This window comes from Armigeres subalbatus, chromosome 3 (assembly GCF_024139115.2).
Source record: "Armigeres subalbatus isolate Guangzhou_Male chromosome 3, GZ_Asu_2, whole genome shotgun sequence".
NCBI classification, from domain to species: Eukaryota; Metazoa; Arthropoda; class Insecta; order Diptera; family Culicidae; genus Armigeres; species Armigeres subalbatus.
Genome location: NC_085141.1, coordinates 98154 through 119589, shown reverse-complemented (window position 1 = coordinate 119589; position 21436 = coordinate 98154). Strand labels below are relative to the sequence as shown.

The 21436-nt window shown below is 36.4% G+C and overlaps 1 protein-coding gene across 1 annotated transcript; it reads left to right on the top strand.

Annotated features, from left to right (window-relative positions):
- Nucleotides 1–556: 556 nt before the first annotated feature.
- On the top strand, nt 557–19467 carry LOC134220512 (adipose-secreted signaling protein-like). The gene is made up of 2 exons (XM_062699591.1): nt 557–806; nt 17794–19467. Exon 2 carries the CDS (start codon nt 17813–17815, stop codon nt 18356–18358), a length of 546 nt encoding a protein of 181 aa, XP_062555575.1. The 5' UTR covers nt 557–806; nt 17794–17812; the 3' UTR covers nt 18359–19467.
- The last annotated feature ends 1969 nt before the right edge of the window (nt 19468–21436 follow it).

The following is a 21436-nucleotide window of genomic DNA, read 5'->3' as shown; positions in this document are numbered from 1 at the left end:
ATGGCGGGCACGGAAAATCTTTCAATTAATAACTGAGGAAATGCTAATAGAACTTAAAAACAGCTGATTTTATCGTCAATTGACAATTCTTCTATGAAAGTGACAGCTTCGGACTTGCAGGCCTGTTCAGCGGTTGTAAACAAGTGCAGTCTCGGCAGTGTCACATGAAAAGGCCTATATTCTTAGGGTCTGTTCAAATATTACGTAACGCGAAAAACGTTGTTTTTAAGAACCCCCCACCTCCTCGTAACAATCTGTAACAAAATTTAAAACTACCGCACCCCTACGCGTAACGCGTAACAAAAACATTTTTTTTAATCTTGTTTTTGGTAGAATTTGAACCACGATAAAATGAATTATTATTTTTTGTGTATTTTATGCTATTTTGAAGACAATAACTATTCTTTGGAAAATTTAAATATTTTTTCTCAATTATTACGCGTAACAATTCCTCGAAGGACCCCACCCCCTATATGTTGCGTAACAAATCGTAACAAAAATAAAACAACCCCCACCCCCTATTGCGTTACGTAATATTTGAACAGACCCTTAGTGCAAACTTATAGTGTTGTCGTTGCTTTATAGTCAGAATTCTTGATGCTCATGCATTCATATTGTATTGACTGCAACATCTTAGTTTATCAAGCCTCATATTTATGAAAGAAATAATTTTTAGCTATTCCGCAGATCACTCGATCAAGTGTTCAAATGTTACTTTTTTAACATACGCAGACAAAGAAGCGTCATAAAAAGTGAATAAATATATTCTTTCAAGTCTAGGAGTCTAGCATAATTCAATCACTGAGGTAAGTATTTTTGAATTTTATTGTTTTATTATTCAATTTACTGAAAATTAACAGTAGAACAGATTATTTCAGTTGGGGTATTTTTGTCACTTATAAATAAAAATATACGTGTTGCATGTGTCATGTGGCTGAAATATTTTTAAAAATAGACGCTGTGCACGAAATATTACCCAAGCAACAACAACGTCATGCCGATAAGCATTTGGGTTGAAATATTGTTTCATAGCTGAATGTTGGAGTTGGATTATTGTTTTACATTTGAATAAAATAGTAGATTCAATAAAAAGACATATTTCTCTACATATTTTTGCCTTTTCGTATACTAAGTATACGGTAAAGGCTACACTAAGGAAATTATTCATATCGATTGTATGTTTCACACACATATAATTTTGCAATTTGTCTATACAAATGTTGTCTATGTGTGACACATATAACTAATCGTCTTTCTGCTTCTATCATAACTATTTGTGCCCACACATAAATTTTATACTAAATCAAAATGAAGTTTATTTATCAGTTAATATTTTGAATTGGTGGAATAAAATGAATCATATGAAACAGATCTATAATTCCAATGTGAGGAAAGGATATGGTTTTATTCTACAAATGGAAAATTTAACTAATTAAACAGAAACTGTTAAAATTTTCAATATTTATATATTTACTAGCTTATAGTTACCAATAATAATACTTCAGCTATCTACTACTAGGACTAGCTCTTCTGTTGCGAGAGCTTGCAGTGATGCTTCTGGAGATTCCTTACTATGAATGGCATTCGGTAACTCTATTACGGGGCGAGGGTTTCGAAAGGGCATTATATTGTATAAAGCGTTGCAGATACATGTGTCAAAGAGGATCGCGTACTGTGATTAAGGTTTTCCACTGCACCCGTTCCAACAGGAGACTGCTCAAAATGGTGTTTTATTGTATGCACCTTTAGTGCATTTCCTGCAGACCGCGCATTAATAGTAGATTCAGCCACCAGCCCAAGTTTAGTGCAAGGCGAATCCAATAGCGTACACACCCCCAGCGATGCTACTGGCCACAAGGGTATTGTAGAGTCCTGTCCTCACTAACGACTTTCGCACGACCATCCAATTACTCGTTCAATTCTTAACTCCTGTCATTCAATTCGCCTACTGCAAACTTTTCAACATTCATATGAGATTAGACAGAAGGCTATACTACATACTTAAGCAAACGTGTATAAATGCATAGATTTATATCTATCATATGTTTGCTCAACTCTACATCCCTTCTCTGTTCTCAGAAAAAAACAACTTCCAGAATATACCTATCTATAGTTGATTGACAGCTGCCATCTCGCATTGAACATCTTTTGAAATATTCAAAATATTCTTTATTTTTCCACTCCACACTCAACTACTTTATGCTATAATCAGCAATCAACTTTCCCCATTTTTTTTAAAATATTATTCTCTCAAACATGTTCGATTTCTAACGAATTAAGCTCCTTATTTAATTTCATCAAAACTACACCCCAATAATGGTTTCCAAATATTCGAGATGATATTTGTAGACAAAAAGCTTGTATTCTACTTTTTCTTCTTCATCTTCAATGGCTTTACATTCTAAATGGAACTTAGTCTGGTTTTCAACGGAATTCAATTAATATTCCCTCAGTTATCAAATGAAAGCTTTTCTATGCCCGCCTCTTTTCTTTGTACTATGCCCAAATAGTCGAGAATATTTGCTACCCGAAAGGAGCCTAGACCAGACCGAGAATTGAATTCGAATTATCCTTTGCTCGTAAGGATAACGGAAGAACCCAGTTTATATTATTATTTTTCATTTATTTTCTGTAGCGTGTACTTTCAACTGTTGCTCATCTCTGCTAATGTGAAAATTGAAAATGCGCAGTACAAGGAAGAAAAAAAGAAGGTTATGCATTAAATTTGATCTGGGGTATCAAGGGTTTCATATGATGTGGTAGAAATGGTCCCTCGCTTGAACCTCCGAGCACCGTCTTCAGTTTGGCTTTGGTACAGTAGGTAGGCTTAGTATAAATTCTCGTAATTCACTAAAATTCTGGGTCTCGCTAGTTGCTGTACCATACCGTACTCGCATCTTTTATAACATTTATAAAAATGTTTTGATCTCGCTGTTGTTTCTGTATAGCGCTTCGGTAATAATCGGACTCGCATATTGTCTTGCGCTACGGACAATGCTTCAGATGTTTATTTTTTGTGTTCGGCACTAAACTCCCGTCTTGCATATTTTTCTGCGCTACGGAAAATACTCCGGACTCGCTATTTCATATTTTGTTGGGCGCTTCGTTGACTACCGGACTCGCATCTTTTCTTGCGCTTCGAAAAAATATTCCGGACTCGCTATTTCGTATATTGTTTGGCGCTACGGTGAATACCGGACTCGCATCTTATCCTGCGCTGCGGAATATTCCGGACTCGCATCTTATGCTGTGCTACGGAAACTTCCGGACTCGCTATATTTTTTGTTTGGCGCTACGGTGAATACCGGACTCGCATTTTATTCTGCGCTACGGAAAATATTCCGGACTCGCTGTTACGTATTTTCATTGTGGCGCTTCGGTGATTACCGGACTCGCATCTTTTCTTGCGCTTCGGAGAATATTCCAGACTCGCATCCTATTCCATGCACTATGAAGTAGCTTCCGAATTTGCAACTTTTTTTTTTGTGTTTACCAACCCAGCCCCAACCAGGAGACTATTTGCTTTACAACAAAAACAATCCCTTTGAAACGTTTAGTTTGAAATTTTTCTTTCACTTCCCTTGCCATTTTGATCCAAATTCCAATTCAGAACCATGGAAATCCTTTCTGCTGTTTCTGCATATTAAAAAAAGTAAACTACTCACAAAAAATCGTACCAGCTGCGCCAAATTGTAGAGTCCTGTCCTCACTAACGACTTTCGCACGACCATCCAATTACTCGTTCAATTCTTAACTCCTGTCATTCAATTCGCCTACTGCAAACTTTTCAACATTCATATGAGATTAGACAGAAGGCTATACTACATACTTAAGCAAACGTGTATAAATGCATAGATTTATATCTATCATATGTTTGCTCAACTCTACAGGTATAACGAGCGCTCCTAGGATTCGTTCTTGCACAAACATAGGCGGTTCTAGTCACGAGAGGCACGAGTCCTGTTCACATCCATCGGTTTTACGCAATGCTCTCTGGGAGTGAAATATACTTGTTAACAACGCTCTTCTGACGATTGCACTTCTAATAGTGCTCATAGGAACGATGATGTAAGCGGGTTTTGACAAGGGTATAACGAGCGTTTTTTTGTGCATAGAGCTTGCTGACGTTTACTCATCCTTCTCTTTCAAGCGCATGGGGAGGATAGGATTTGTTTTCATCGGGAAACGCTTCGGAAGCGTTACCCTATCCCCTCCGTGCACGTGCAAGAGAAAGATGATTAACGTCAGCAAGCTCTATGTTACCGCTCCTGGGATTCGTTCTTGCACAAACATAGGCGGTTCTAGTCACGAGAGGCACGAGTCCTGTTCACATCCATCGGTTTTACGCAATGCTCTCTGGGAGTGAATTATACTTGTTAACAACGCTCTTCTGACGATTGCACTTCTAATAGTGCTCATAGGAACGATGATGTAAGCGGGTTTTGATGAGTGTTTCACCGGTAAGGGGATTTTCCATTTCCTTAATTTTTCACGTTGGCCAATGAAGTTGTTCCATCCTCCTCTTCCTCCGTATCAAAAATATTCTGTGAATCCTGTAGCTTAGGATCTTGAGTGATATCCGTGCATTTTTTGACAACAAATACTCCGATAAACCCGAATATATATATCGTGTTCCTGTTGATCAAAATTTAAAACCAGATTCAATATGATCATAAGCATCTGGAATATTACACTTGCATCTAATTTTCACCACGATCTCAAGCATCGGAATATTTCTTCTGTTTCTGCTACTTCAGACCTCTTCAGACAGCGCAAACGACAGCTCGATCATCTTACGCGATATCGTCGTGATGTCGGATGGATTTCCTAGAATGAAAAATAGTAATGTAGCAAGATTTCATTTTTAACATATTGAAACTTATCCTCCAAAGTACCAAAGTAAATAGTTTATCTACTGGCAAATCCAAATCTTTATTAGCGCATTTTTTTTTTCAAGCTGCGCATGGAACGCCATTTTCTCACTGACTTTCAACCTCCATAAACTGTTGCTTATTCGTTCTATATGTACACACTAATAAATTTGAACTATTTACAATGATATGGAAATGCTAATATCATCTTCCAAACTTGGACGTACATGTTCATGATAGAATTAGAGGCCAAAGTATAGAATTGATAGTTCCGTTAAGATACGGCAGGCATGAAGAATGTTTTTTTTTATAGAAGTCGATTTGAAAGCGAGCGGAGGGCAATATTTGTGATGGCACATATCACACGACCTTCCTTCTGCCAAGCTCCCGTATGAAGGGGTAGGGAAGAATATCAGTGTGGAAGCTGATATATCTCCACTGGCAAAAGGAAGGTGGTTTGACTTGCTCATATGCAATCGCGTGCGGAAGGATTTTCTATCGACGAGTACTGTCTCCAGATTTCTAATATGACATCAGCATTTAGTCGAATAGGATTTTTATTGCACAGTTCTGTTCAGGGTTGTACATTTTCGGCAGCACTGGATGAAGGTGATGCTCGTGGCCATGGAGGTGTTTGCGTTTGTTTTGTGTCATACATTGGAAGGGGAAAAGAGGGGTTTCATTGATGCTTCAACATGCTGTTTGGTTTGGGTGGTGTGTGGTATGATGGGTGGTGTGGAGTTATGGTGAAGTTTGGGTGATTTCAAGGGCAAATTTGAATATAGTTTTCGTTTTATACATCTCCTTATTTCCATATTATATTATGTATGCGGTTTTGTTTGTCTTCTATTTGTATTTAGGATTCGTTCAAAAATGGCATCGGGGCCTTGGCGCAGGGGGGCGGGGTTGTCGATCGTCATAACTTGATTGATCGATCGTCATAACTTGACTATAACATAATGTATTATGCTTATTTTACAGAAAAACAAAATTGCCAACATTTTTGGAAGATAGGAATTGGAAAAAAAAACGAAGTTACCACCTTCAGTATATCTTGATTTAATCGAGAAAGGCATCGTCACCGCTAGGTGGATTAATTTGGGTTTTAGAACTTAGAATGTTAGAATTATCCGATTTACTCGCAACAAGTTGCATTCGACGGGGAATTGTTTGCTATTTAGACCAAAACTGTTTGTATGACGCTGATGAACTGGCAGCAAGGCCCACTTCCGACGAGATTCACACGGAAAAATAAATTAAATATGCAGCACTGCACGGTGTTATCTGTCACAAAATCGAGCTTGTTTTGTCGCTGACAACGTCGCTGGCACCAAATTGAAGTTCGGAAGTCGATTTCCACACTTCCGAACGCTCTTCCGACAATGTGTTGGTAGCAATTTCAAATTTTGTCGACGTTCATGACGTCGGAAGTAAAGCGTCGGAAGTCGGAATGCAATTTAGTGCTGGCGACACAATATTGGAAATGGGCCCGATCATTGCTTTTCGGAATTATTGAAAAATCATTGTTTTTCCCCAAAGGTCCTCCTTGAAAATTCAAAGAACATTTTTTTTTTGAATGGTCGCAAGGCAAAAATATTAAAAATGATCGAAAAAATGTGATCTATTCCCCCAAAGAGCTTTTTTGACCTTTCTAATGTGATTTTTTCAATATATTTTATAATGCACGAGAAAGGCATCATCACTGCTAGGTGGATTAATCTGGGTTTTTTATCACAAGTTTCACCAATTTTACTAAAAACATGTTTTTGCCTTTCTCGTACAACAAAGTTGTACCGAAAGGCTATATGATTGCTTCAAAAAAGAACTTTTGATAGAAGACCCGGAGACCTATAGTGTTATACACCGATCAACTCAGCTCGACGAACTGAGGTGATGTCTGTATGTGTGTATGTATGTATGTGTGTGTGTGTGTGTGTGTGTGTGTGTGTGTGTGTGTGTATGTGTGTATGTGTACAAATTTTGTAGACACACTTTTTGGAACTCAGCATTATCCAATTTACTCGCAACAAGTTGCATTTTACGGGTAATACGGTCCCATTGTTTGCTATTGAAAATTGGCTCGATCGGACATTGCATTTTGGAATTATTGAAAAATCATTGTTTTTTTCCAAGGGTCCCCCCTTGGAAAAAAAAATTCAAAACCAAAAAAATTTTTTTTTCCGAAAATGATGGCGATGCATTTTAACTAATGCAAAACCATGCAAAATAATCGAAAAAAATGTGATCTATTCTCCTAAAGAGCTTTTTTGACCTTTCTAATGTGATTCTTTCAATATATTTTATAATGCTCGAGAAAGGCATCATCACTGCTAGGTGGATTAATCTGGGTTTTTTTAAAATAAATTGATATATCTCGACAACGGAAGAAGATACAGACGATATTCTTATAGCAAAATACGCGTTTTGAAAAGCCCCAAAAGTCTTCAGGAGATGACATTCGTGAAAAATAAAAAATGAAATGAGCAGATCATAAATAAAAAAAAATAGCTCAGCATACTTTCTGCCAACTGATTCGAAAAGAAGGTGATGCAAACGAATCATCTCCTGTCAAGTCTTAAAGAGCAGAAGCAGTAGTTTCGACTCATAGTTAGCTATGGCGATAAAATTTTTAATAGAAATAGAAATGAAAAACAAATATATTGCAAATATACTGCGGCCCGCTTCAACAGTTCAAAATTGCGATGTGGCCCTTGACAGTGAGCATGCTGGGGACCACTGTATTATAGCATGGTAGCTGCTCAATGCTCGTAGTCCCGATTATATGGAAAAAAAATGGAAAACTGCCTAAACCATTTTCCTTGCCGCGAACGCATTGATCAATCTTGATGAAATTAAATAGCATGTAATTAGAAGAGTGACTCTGCGGAATGCAACCTGTTGCGATAAAATCAGTTAAGTCTAAGTACCGTCAACTGGGGGGAAGATGATCATTTTTAAGACAAAACATGCACTAACAATGTGTGTTTACATTTTAAATCGAAACAAATATTTTCAAAACATGTACTGCTATACGTTGCAATAATCAACAACTTTAGTTTTCTGAAATGCGTTCGCATTTATTAAAATAAATTAAATTATCACACATTTTTTGAGTAATCTGGTTTGGGGTGAAGTTGATCAAGACAGCTCTACTAAAATCATTTTGACCTAGTAGTCAAAATACACTAGGTTATTTGTATGAATGGTGAATTTCCTACGTAAAGAAGTCTACGAAGTCAATATTTGAATTTTGAAACGAAAATAGCGTCATTTATGACTATCTCTCTCTTTCTTCCACAAAATACATTTTCATGATTATAATCGAAAAACTCGGATTTCTACCTAGCGGTAACATTACTTGAACTGAGAATATTGTTGACTACCGTTTCATAAAAAAATTGGCACTTTTGACTGACACATCAAATGATCATCTTCACCTCAATGATCATCTTCCCCCCAGTTGACGGTACATGAAAATCGTGTGAGTTTTTGGGGTTGAAAAAGTGACCATACAGACACACAAACATACACACACATACATACACACACAGACATCACCTCGATTCATCAAACTGAGTCGAATGATATAAGAAACATTACTATCAGATGTTTCTGTAAAAAGTTCGTTTTCAGGGTGAAATGATAGCCTTTCGGTACAACTTTGTTGTACGAGAAAGGCAAAAAGGTATTTTTGTACATACCTACCAGTTTCGGCCCTTCTTAGCCGTGCGGTAAGATGCGCGGCTACAAAGCAAGACCATGCTGAGGGTGGCTGGTTTCGATTCCCGGTGCCGATCTATGTAATTTTCGGCTTGGAAATTGTCTCGACTTCCCTGGGCATAAAAATTATCATCGTGTTAGCCTCATGATATACGAATGCAGAAATGGTAATTTGGCTTAGAAATCTCGCAGTTAATAACTGTGGAAGTGCTTCATGAACACTAAGCTGCGAGGCGGCAATGTCCCAATGGGGGATGTAATGCCAATGATGAAGATGAGTTTTTTTTTAATTCTTTATTAAAAAACCCAGATTAATCCACCTAGCAGTGATGATGCCTTTCTCGTGCATTATAAAATATATTGAAAAAATCACATTAGAAAGGTCAAAAAAGCTCTTTGGGGGAATTGATCACATTTTTTCGATCATTTTTAATATTTTTGCCTTGCCACCATTCAAAAAAAATGTTCTTTGAATTTTCAAGGGGGACCTTTGGGGGAAAACAATGATTTTTCAATAATTCCGAAAAGCAATGATCGGGCCCATTTCCAATAGCAAACAATTCCCCGTCGAATGCAACTTGTTGCGAGTAAATCGGATAATTCTAAGTTCTAAAAAGTGTGCCTACAAAATTTGTACACATACACACACATACACAAAAAACAGACGTCACCTCAGTTTGTCGAGCTGAGTCGATCGGTATATAACACTATGGGTCTCCGGGCCTTCTATCAAGTTTTTTTAGCAATCATATAGCCTTTCGGTACAACTTTGTTGTACGAGAAAGGAAAAATGCATATGTTACAAATATGCGATCGTGCGATAGTACAATGATTAGCGATAGTAAATACAATGAATAGCGCAACGGCGCGTTTTGAAAAATACATATGGATTAACTTTCCGGACGCGTTGCTGCGCCTACAATTATTTTAGGGCCAATTCCCACGTAGTGTTTTTTCACCAATGCAATATTAAAGTTCAATAAAACTAGTTGTATGTCATACATTGATTTTGCATCCCTTTGTGTAATAATTGTACAAGTACATTTGTGAAAATGAAACCAACAATTCACATAAATATAAATGAAAAAAAGCCGCATAATATGGAAATAAGGAAGTGTATGAAAACGAACGTTATGTTCAAATCACCCATATGCCCAAACTACACCATCATTCCACCCAAACCAACCAAACCACCCAAACCAAAAAGCAGTTAGCCGTAATGACACGCCTCTTCTTTCCTTCCAAAGCATTAAACAAAATGGCAGCAAACGTAACGAGCGCACGAGAAAGCAAGTACGTAGGTATGCGATTTTTATTTCCAACGATGAAACTTTTACAGCTGTGTTGATGCGAGCGGATAAAGTCATCGGCTTCGGGTCTCTAGCGCGTGTATGTTCGTCCATTAGTTTTCGTGTTCCACATTTGAAGCTTTGGAAAGCTTTGCTTGAGAGGTTAGCATCATCAATAAAGCACGAAAGAAGCAACACAAACATTCATGCTGTCAGTTACCTATATACACGGTGCGAAATTCATTCACCGCATGCGGAAATGCTACACCCTTAATTTGTTTTACTCAATATTGTGCGGTTACTTGCTAATTTTTTTTAAAGTTTATTAAAGTGTTATTTTAATCTCCAGATTATGTTCAACACCGTACTTGCTAAATGGACACGGTCGGTTAAAGTAGCTGTTCCTTAAATAGTTCGTTAAAGTAGTCGCTAGATTAAGTCTCGCGTGATTTTTGAAAACGTCGTAAGTCCAAATGAGAGACTCTCTTTCATTACGCTCTCTTTTGCTAATATCTAGGCCAGTTTAAAATTTGTTGCAATATTTTCACCTCAGCACACTAGACAAAGCTATTTTCTTCAGATCGGTGCTGGAAAATCCAATGTAAATGTTAGTATGGCTTTGTAATAATCGAAAGAGAAAGTAAACAAAGAGAGCCTCTCTTTTGGACTTACGACGTTTTCAAAAATCACGCGAGAAGTATTCGCTGTTGGTTTGAGCGAGACAGAGTATATGTCAAAAAAAAATTAACCAGCAATCTGCGGTGTATTGTTCGAAATGAACGTTTATCAGCAATAGACTTTCTGCTGTGCTATAGATCTCGCATAATTTATCAAAAGGACCTAAGTAACATTTTTTTCATGAATTAATTTGAGTACTGCAATCAACAGAGCAACATGAAAGCTATTGATTGCAGTATTCAAATTAATTCATGAAAAAAAAATGTTACTTACGTCCTTTTTTAAAGTTAAGCGAGAATTCATGAAAAAAATTTACTTAGGTCCTTTTGAAAAGTTATGCGGGAAATGTAATAAAATGCGTAAAGCCAAAATAGAACTTTTTGGGAACTTGCAAGTGTTCTGATTGTTTAAGTTGACTTTTTGTAAATTTATTGGTCAATATTTAAGAAGTGCTGTAAAAAGAAAAGTGCATACTTAGTTTTTCCAAATTTGATTCAGACTATCTTTTGAAAAGGGTCAAACTTGTTTTTACTGATTTTTTCAAATGGATATAATCGAAAAACGACCCTTCCTACAAAAAAGTGTTGTATGGGTGACTATCGCAAAATCAGTCAAACTTTCTAATAAAACTTTTTGAAAAACTCAAAATTGAACCCTACACTAAAAAATCGATTAAAAAATTAAAAGTCGATTTGCAAAAAAACGCCCTTTTCAATTTGGACGAAATTTTGTCTCAAGATAGGTGATTATGTTCCCTACCAACCGTCCATACATCGCAAGCTGGGCACTTTGAAGGGAAAAAAAATTTCTAACAAAAACTTTTTCTTGACGGAATTGATTTTTTCAGTATCTTTAAGGGGTGGATTTAACATACACGGAGAAAAAAATATGGTATTTACAACCATAATTTAGTTTGTTTCAACCAAAATTCCAGTTTGAATTGATCACAAACAAATTTTAGTTTGAATTCACCAATCTTGTTGTTTGAAACAAACTAAAATTCTATGTTGTAATTCTGGATGTTTACAGTTTGATTTAACTAATCTTTGTTTAGAATAAACTATAATGTTGGTATGTTCCTTTTGACATTTGTGGAAACAACCAAAATTTTGGTTGTTTCAAACTAAGGCTGGCATTTTAAAATGAACAAATTTGAGTTTGTTTCAAACAAGCTTTTTGTTTGAAAAGAGCTACGAGTTTTGCTTCTGATTTTTGGTTTCTAATCAAACCTCGATTCAAACAAACAAAAATCGTGTATGTTTATGTTTTAATTTCATGCAGTTTTATTTATGATTATTTTAATATTCCATAATTTTAAACGCAACTGAAATAAATAATTTCAAAATGTAGATCACTCCTGTTCCGAGTCTCGTTCTGCGGAGTTCCAGGATAGCCACAGGTAGGGAACGTATAACAGCAGAAGTAAATAAGCTATAAAGATAAATTGAATTTCAACAAATGCTTTGCAATGATAAAACGCAAATTATTACCGATTTCCATGATTCAGCATAATTCTTGAACATCTGAAATGAAGATATTAGCAAACTCTGTAGCACTAGCAAAAGTGGAATTTTTATTAAAAGATTTTACCTGTACTTTTCTACTGAGCAAATATACATAATTCCAATTGGAAAGTTATGTTAAGTTAAGAAACTTAAGTTTTAAATGCTGTATACAACTGCGAGAATTAATTTTTCTTCGCTCGAACAAAAAACAGACCGTCATGTGCTGATGTAGCAAATGAGACAAACTATTGTTTCAGTTTGCTTAAAACCACTTTTTAGGTTGACTTGCGGTTAACCAATATAACGCATTATTTTTAACAAAACATTGACTGTTTTAACCTAAAATCATAGTTTGAATTTGTTGATATCGAACTGTTGTCAGCAAGCTATATCTTATTTAAAACAAATGTGTTTATGGTTGAAAACAACTACATTTTTAGTTTGAATCAACTAAATCTATGTTCAAAATAAGGTTAACATCAATGTTTAAAACAACGAGGAAATATAGCTTATTTCAACTATAATCGCGAGTTTAAATCAAGCAAGTATTTACTTTGATACAACTAAAATAGAAGGTTGAATTCCAACCATGGTTTTGGTTGTTTCAAACTATTCTTGTTTCTGTCCGTGTATGTATACATATATACTCATATTAAGTATTCCTGTACAGTCAGGCAGAGTACAATGTTTTGGTCGTAACTGGTCGCAACTAAAGAAGCTAATAATGGAATATAATATTTTTTTGAAGATATAAACCCCTTTTTAATATTACTCTAAATTTAAAAACAAACTATATTTAGTGACTAAATTAGACAATGTATCATAAAAATAGATTTGCTTGGGGTTCTATAACGATGGCTTTCATTGGTTTAGTTTCAGATGGAAATACACTGAAAATAATTCCGACAAGAAAAAGTTTTTGTTAGAAAAACTTTTTTTCCTTAAGAGTGCCCAGCTTGCGATGTATGGACGGTTGGTAGGGAACATAATCACTTATCTTGAGACAAAATTTCATTTAAATAAAAAAGGGCGTTTTTTCGCAAATCGACTTTAAAATTTTTAAACTGATTTTTTTCAGTGTAGGGCTCAATTTGGATTGTTTCCGATATTTTCACTAGAAATTTTGCGATGGTCACCCATACAACACTTTTTTGTGAGATGCGTCGTTTTTCTATTATATCCATTTGAAAATATTAGCAAAAAAATTTCAGCTCTTTTCAAAGGATAGTCTAGATTAAATTTGGAAAAACATTTTTGTTTTCATTTCGGATCATCTGGTGATTTTTCATTTCTCATTTTTCATTTCTTACTTCTTACTTTTCACTCCTCACTTCGCACTTCTCACGTCTCACTTTTCACTTCTCACTGCTCACTGGGGAAAGAAATGGCAGAAATGACGCTTAATTTTTAAAAAGTACATATGTCACCTTTTTTTCATGAATTAATTTGTGTACTGCAATCAAAAGCTATCATATTGGTCTGTTGATCGCAATATTAAAATTTATTCATGAAAATATGTTTCTTAGGTCATTTTGAAAAAATAAACGAGAATTTTCAGTGTATACATGAAATCTTAAAATAGGTACTTTTTAACTCATTAATGGGTTTCTATGTTTCTTTGTGAAGTTTTTTCTTCCGTGTAAGCTGTGTATTCTATGCTGTCAGTGTGCCGGTTTCGAATAAATTGTGTCTTGGGAGAACATAACCTAGAAAATCGATAGCTTATTGCAAATTTTGCGCCGTGTTCGACTCCCATGCAGAAAATATTGTCCCACCAAAATATGTTCCCACCAGTTTCTCCATATATGGATGATGTCTCAACTGCAAGAAAGAGCTTTTGGGGTGTGAAAAAAGGTGCAAGAATGATGTTTTGGGATTGTGCTTTCGCTAATTTCTATACAATTCAACGTGTGAGCATTTGTTTTGGTACTTCGACAAATTTGCACGGTAGTCTATTCTTCGGTGAGAAAAGCAATATTTGTTACGAAATAATGATGTCTCATAACTCTTTGAATATTTACTATTTTTTGAGACGTGCCATCATTATGAAATTCAATAGCGAACAAGAAGAAAACATTCCCCATCGAATGCAACTTGTTGTAGCAAAATCGATTCAGGTTTAGTACTAGAAAAATTGTCTAATGTTTCAATGTGCACACACATACGCACACACACACACGGACAGACAGACATTTGCTCAGTTTGTCGAGCTGAATCGAATGGTATAGACGAATCCAAGTAAAAATAAGAAGAAGACACACGACGGTGTTAACTTTGACAGATCCTACAGCTCAGCATAGGGAGATCATTTTAAAATGCTTATAATAAATTCTAGACAAAATGTAATTAAAATCTGATTGATGTATGATACGGAAAAAGTTCCGAACTGTATGATAGATACGTTTTGGAAAAAATCAAAAATTGAGATAAGCTTCCAGATATGTAATTCGGAACTTTTTCCGTACCGTACATCAATCAGATTTTAATTACAATTTGTCTAGAATTTATTATAAGCATTTTAAAATGATCTCCCTATGCTGAGCTGTAGGATCTGTCAAAGTTAACACCGTCGTGTGTCTTCTTCTTATTTTTACTTGGATTCGTCTATATAATACTATGGGTCTACAAGCGCTCTATAAAAAGTACGTTTTGGGAGTGAAATGAAAGCCTTTCTGGTACAACTTTGTTGTACGAGAAAGGCAAAAAGGAAAAAAATGGGGTTTTGTAAAATGTCTTCAGTATTCTTTATCCGAATATTTGCATTGAAATTCATACCGTGGACCCCCGATAATTTGAACGGCACCTCATTCACATTAACGGGGTTCATTTTTAATTTGAACTTCTGGTTACTCTATAAGCATCAGAAAAACTGGTTTCTGGCTGCTCTCTTTGCTGGTTTGTTTTGATTCTGCGTTCTATTTCACGATGTTCCATTTTTCTTCTCTCGATTCCACGTGGTAAATGACGTTTGAACCATTTTAATTTGAACGATGTTCAAACCAACGGTGCTCAAATTAAAAGTGTTCAGATTAAAAACGGTCATATTACCGGGGGTCTACGGTATTTAATTAAACAAACAACTCCCGTAAAAGCTAAACACAGCAATGACACCAAATGGAATTTTTTTACCCGCCAATAAACTACTTTTTATGCATTTTTCAGCCGTATTTGCATACTCCAAAAAGCATACAAAATACTCCCTCTCCATAACTTTAAAGTAAGCATTTTTGACGTATAGGCATCATTCTCAAAAGTGATTCAAATGTACTCCTAAAAACAGTATTCCAGTATAACCGTGTAGCCAGCAAAGATGTTCCGGACAGCGACAATATTTCTCTGTAGTTTAAAATCACTTTCTCCTAAAATGCATTACTATTATTATTATTCAATAGACCAGTGCACGATGACAGTTCACAGGTTGTCAGTTCACAGATCTTATGCTACGTTTTGACAGGGCAAGTGAATTGAACAACTCAGTTGAACTCAATTGACTTGCCAAAAGTTGAACATGTTCAACTTTCTTTTCGTTCAAGTGAATTGAATTAAGGTGTTTACACGTTCAGTTCGCGTTCGATTCAAGCGACTTGCTCAATTCACTTGCCTTGTCTAAACGTAGCATTAGTCTTCGGCGAAGCTTCCGATAAAATTGTGTCGTCATTTTATTCGCATGTAGATGTCCATTGCTATGGGTCTACAAGCGCTCTATAAAAAGTACGTTTTGGGAGTGAAATGAAAGCCTTTCTGGTACAACTTTGTTGTACGAGAAAGGCAAAAAGGAAAAAAATGGGGTTTTGTAAAATGTCTTCAGTATTCTTTATCCGAATATTTGCATTGAAATTCATACCGTGGACCCCCGATAATTTGAACGGCACCTCATTCACATTAACGGGGTTCATTTTTAATTTGAACTTCTGGTTACTCTATAAGCATCAGAAAAACTGGTTTCTGGCTGCTCTCTTTGCTGGTTTGTTTTGATTCTGCGTTCTATTTCACGATGTTCCATTTTTCTTCTCTCGATTCCACGTGGTAAATGACGTTTGAACCATTTTTAATTTGAACGATGTTCAAACCAACGGGGCTCAAATTAAAAAGTGTTCAGATTAAAAACGGTCATATTACCGGGGGTCTACGGTATTTAATTAAACAAACAACTCCCGTAAAAGCTAAACACAGCAATGACACCAAATGGAATTTTTTTACCCGCCAATAAACTACTTTTTATGCATTTTTCAGCCGTATTTGCATACTCCAAAAAGCATACAAAATACTCCTCTCTCCATAACTTTAAAGTAAGCATTTTTGACGTATAGGCATCATTCTCAAAAGTGATTCAAATGTACTCTAAAAACAGTATTCCAGTATAACCGTGTAGCCAGCAAAGATGTTCCGGACAGCGACAATATTTCTCTGTAGTTTAAAATCACTTTCTCCTAAAATGCATTACTATTATTATTATTCAATAGACCAGTGCACGATGACAGTTCACAGGTTGTCAGTTCACAGATCTTATGCTACGTTTTGACAGGGCAAGTGAATTGAACAACTCAGTTGAATTCAATTGACTTGCCAAAAGTTGAACATGTTCAACTTTCTTTTCGTTCAAGTGAATTGAATTAAGGTGTTTACACGTTCAGTTCGCGTTCGATTCAAGCGACTTGCTCAATTCACTTGCCTTGTCTAAACGTAGCATTAGTCTTCGGCGAAGCTTCCGATAAAATTGTGTCGTCATTTTATTCGCATGTAGATGTCCATTGCATGCATAGAATATCAGTGAAATATTTGGATCACAGCAACTTTAAACTAAAAATATTAAATTTGATTTTCCCCTCATCGATTTTTCTTCTAACGCCTTGTTCACAGAGCAAATGTTAAAATAAGTGAGGTTAATTTAGAGTCTGCATTGATCTATTGTTTTTGTGTATTAATGCGTCATTTTATCTACGGATAAATCCACTTTGCAATTACGGCGAATATCTTGGAAGCAACGTGATGATTTTATTTGACTGAAAATTTGAAAAACATGAATAGAAAACTGTTGGGGAAACCAGCGAGTTTGTTCTACACACCCGTTTCAAATCACTCAGAGACTGAGTGAAATTGTATTGCCGTCTCTTTTTATCCCACGTAAAAGTTACTCAATTTTCGTAAAAAGTGGAACTACTCAAAATTTGAGTAGTTCCACTTTTTACGAAAAATGAGTAAGATTTCCGTGAGAAAAAAAGAGACGGCAATACAATTTCACTCAGTCTCTGAGTGATTTGGAACGGGCGTGTATTTCGCTCCAGATTCAAACTACAATAGTAGTCGAAAATTTGGAATGAATATGAATCACTACTTAGAATCTCACTCTAATGGGCCAAACACAATTGGTACGTTTGCGTGCGTTTTGACAGTTTTTCCATGGGAAAACTGTCAAAACGCACGCAAACGTATCAATTGTGTTTGGCCCATAAGAACTTTGTGAATCCATTTATGAAGCTCTTGTTTGAAAATACTGTAATGTTAAAATAATAATATTTCTGGTTACCACTAAAACAATGTGAAGAACTTTTATATGTAAGTTTAATTTCACGACTATTACATTTTTTTGCGTGTTCTAGCAGAACTTTATTGTATGACATTTTCATTGCTTTTATAGAGACGCACTTACATTCGGCCTAAAAGTGGGAATGAGCAACTAAACAAAATATTTCTAATATGCATATAGTAATGATATTATTTTTCTTGTAGGTACTCTGGAACGAATGAAATGGACGGTAGCAATCAGCATGATCATCATGTTCACTTCGATGCAGCTGTGATGAAAAGCGGGCTCCACGATAATTCCATTATCTATCAAGTAGCAACTACTGCGAACTCAATCATGATTCATTTGGGGTTTCTTCAAATAAATCATAGATACCGGATCGAATTGAATATTCCTGTTAAACCACTAATAAAAAGTGGACTTAGAATAGGTCAGAATTCTGATTTTCTGGTAGAAGAATCAAAGTTACCAAATATTCATTGCAAATTACTAGAATTTCCCACCAAATTCTTGGTAGACAGTGAAGGTGAAGATAATATGACAGCTACGATAGAATTCTTTGCACACAAAGAAAAACTTGTTAAGGAGCACCTGCATGTTTGTGGAAAACAGGATTCTCATGCTAAATTTGATTTAATTCTTATTGCGCGTGTACTGGGTCGAGGAAAAGGAACACCAATGTTGCGCGATGGCATTCATTTGATCGCAGTGGAGGATGACGAAGAATCGGAACTATCTGACTGGCAAGGATTCTCCAAAAAAGAATGAAAACTTTATTTTAAGATAAAAAGTTACATATTTTTATGTAGAGGAAGGTGGTCGATTGTCGGCACACTTTTGTTTATGGTTCATAACATTTGTCCAACAGAGTAATGAGGGTAATGATATTGCCATACACGCTAAGGTTCTTAAGGTAGCCTTACACCTCAGGAAAATTTTCCGGCGGATTTTGGTCCCCGTGCATTTTAAATGGGGCCGGGATTTTGATTTTCCGTGCCCAAATCCCGAAAACATCGCATATGTAAAAACACATGGGGAAAAAATCCGCGGATCAAATTCCCGAGGTGTGAGGCTACCTTTAAAGGTAGCCTCACACCTCGGGAATTTGGTCCGCAGATTTTTCTCCATGTATTTTTACATATGCGATGTTTTCGGGATTTGGCACGGAAAATCAAAATCCCGGCCCATTTAAAATACACGGGGACCAAAATCCGGCGGTTTTTTTCGCCGAGGTGTGAGGCTGTCTCATTTAGAGAATTAAACTCAAATTAAACTTAAAAATGATAGTTCAATAATTATCGAATAACCTGCTCGCATAGCAATATTGCTTTTAAAAGATATCGATTTTTTTTTTATAAATGTCTCATTAGTTTTTTGGGTAATACAGTGATCGTTCGCTAATTGGGGCACGACCTCACCCCAACTAGCGAATGCCGTTCGCTTGACGTTTTGGGGGCGTTTTGACAAGCGTCAATGTTGTTTACTTTTTGCATTGAACAAAGGAAAATTTTACGCGCCAGAAAATATCGACCCCGCCTAACACGGAAACAAAACGTCAACGCGTTTTTGACATCACATTCTGACGTTTAGCTGCTTTTTAATTGGGTTTCGCCCCAATTGGTGAACCCCCCCTAAAAAAAACCAATTAGCCAACGTTCACTGTACCAACCATTCTTATTTCCTGGTGGTTCTCTTATTTTCAAACTGTCACTTTCAAATTTATTTCAAAAATAAGACATACCTTAAAGGCTACCTTACACCTCGGGAAAATTTTCCGCCGGATTTTGGTCCCCGTGCATTTTAAATGGGGCCGGGATTTTGATTTTCCGTGCCCAAATCCCGAAAACATCGCATATGTAAAATGCATGGGGAAAAAATCCGCGAACCAAATTCGAGGTGTGAGGTTAACAAAGGCTGCCTTACACCTCAGGAAAATTTTCCGCCGGATTTTGATCCCCGTGTATTTTAAATGGGGCGGGATTTTGATTTTCCGTGCCCAAATCCCGAAAACATCGCATATGCAAAAATGCATGGGGAAAAAATCCGCGGACCAAATTCCCGAGGTGTGAGGCTACCTTTAAGGCTTCGGTCGATTCCTGAATTAAAACTAAACTTAAAAGTGACAGTTCGAAAATTATGAAATTCTCCGGTCATAAGAATGGCTGGTGCTACCCAGCAAGACCAACAAAACATCTATAGAAAATTATTCAATATCTGTCAATTTTAATATCTGTCATTTTTAAGTTTAATTTGATTTCAATTCGCGAATCGCACCAAAGCCTAAGGGTGCGGCCAGAGTAGACGCGAATTGCGAAGCGAAGCGTCCATACGATTTGACAGCTCCTTATTATTGATTATTATTCCTTTGCGTGATTTCGCGCGGCGTCGCGTAGACGCGTCTACTCTGGCAGGCACCTAAGGGTGCAACCAAAGTAGACGCGAAGTGCGATGCGAAGCGAAGCGTCCATACGATTTGACAGCTCCTTATTATTGATTGTTATTCCTTCGCGTGTAGCTTTCGCGCGACGTCGCGTAGACGCGTCTACTCTGGCCGGCACCTAAGGGTACGGAGCAAAATAGAACAAACTCGCAATTTCCCCAGCAGTGCTCAAATCATGTTTTTCAAATTTTGTGTATGGTGTATGCATGCGTCATTTTATCTACGGATCAATTCACTTTGCAATTACGGCGCCTTTCTTGGCATCATCATCATTATTTCATTCATTTGAAAAATTTAAATACTTGATTGGAACACTGCTGGGAAAACCAGATTAAAACTAGAATAGTGGTCGAAAATTTTGAATGCAACGGAATCACTACTGATTTTACTCTTATCAAGAAAAAAACTCGAGCAAATTTTCATTTGATAATAAAAAATCTTTTCTTTGTAAATAAAACAAAGGCTGCTCCTGCTCAACACAACACGAACGTGCTTTTATGACATTTTTCAGAATGGCTGCATCTGTTTTCTGTCAAACGTTACGTCGGGATGCCATCAACCGACCAGTAGTGGCGCCAATTTCTCCTATATTTCCATAAAAGAGCATTTAATAATGAAGCCAGAAAATAATATCTAATTTGTTTGCACTATCGAACGACATACTTTACTTGATGAATCCAATAAATATTCTGAACGTCTTTTACACAGAGGAAAATTTATCAACAAAAGAAAAAAAATCCCACCCAGAAATATAGCAAAATATTGTATACAGGATGTTGCAAAAATTACAAAAAAAAATCAAATATTAACATTAAATAACTTCTTCTATTGTAAATAAAAGTTCGCTGTTCTTTTTTGAATAATGAACCACTAATAGCATGTCTCCAGAAAAGAAAATACCATTGACCCCTGGTAATACGACCGTTTTTAATTTGATGCATTCACACCCGTCCAACTTTTGTTGTTTCACGTTTCAGGCGGATGTACAGTTCTGTCACCTTTGTTTGGCCGACAATGTTCATGTCATCCGCGAAACAAATAAATTGACTGGATCTGTTTAAAATCGTACCCCGGCTGTTACACCCAGCTCTCCGCATGACACATTCTAGCGCAATGCTGAACAACAGGCACGAAAGTCCATCACCTTGTCTTAGTCCCCGGCGTGATTTGAACGAACTGTAGTGTTCGCCTGAAATCTTCACACAGTTTTGCACACCATTCACCGTTGCTTTGATCAGTCTGGTAAGCTTCCCAGGGAAGCTGTTTTCGTCCATAATTTCCCATAGCTCTACGCGGTCTATACTGTCATAAGCCGTCTTGAAATCAATGAACAGATGGTGCGTTGGGACCTGGTATTCAAGGCATTTTTGAAGGATTTGCCGTGCAGTGAAGATCTGGTCCGCTGT

Coding starts and splice junctions, on each gene's coding strand:
- LOC134220512 (XM_062699591.1), top strand. CDS start 17,813: ATGGACGGTAGCAATCAGCATGATCATCATGTTCACTTCGATGCAGCT.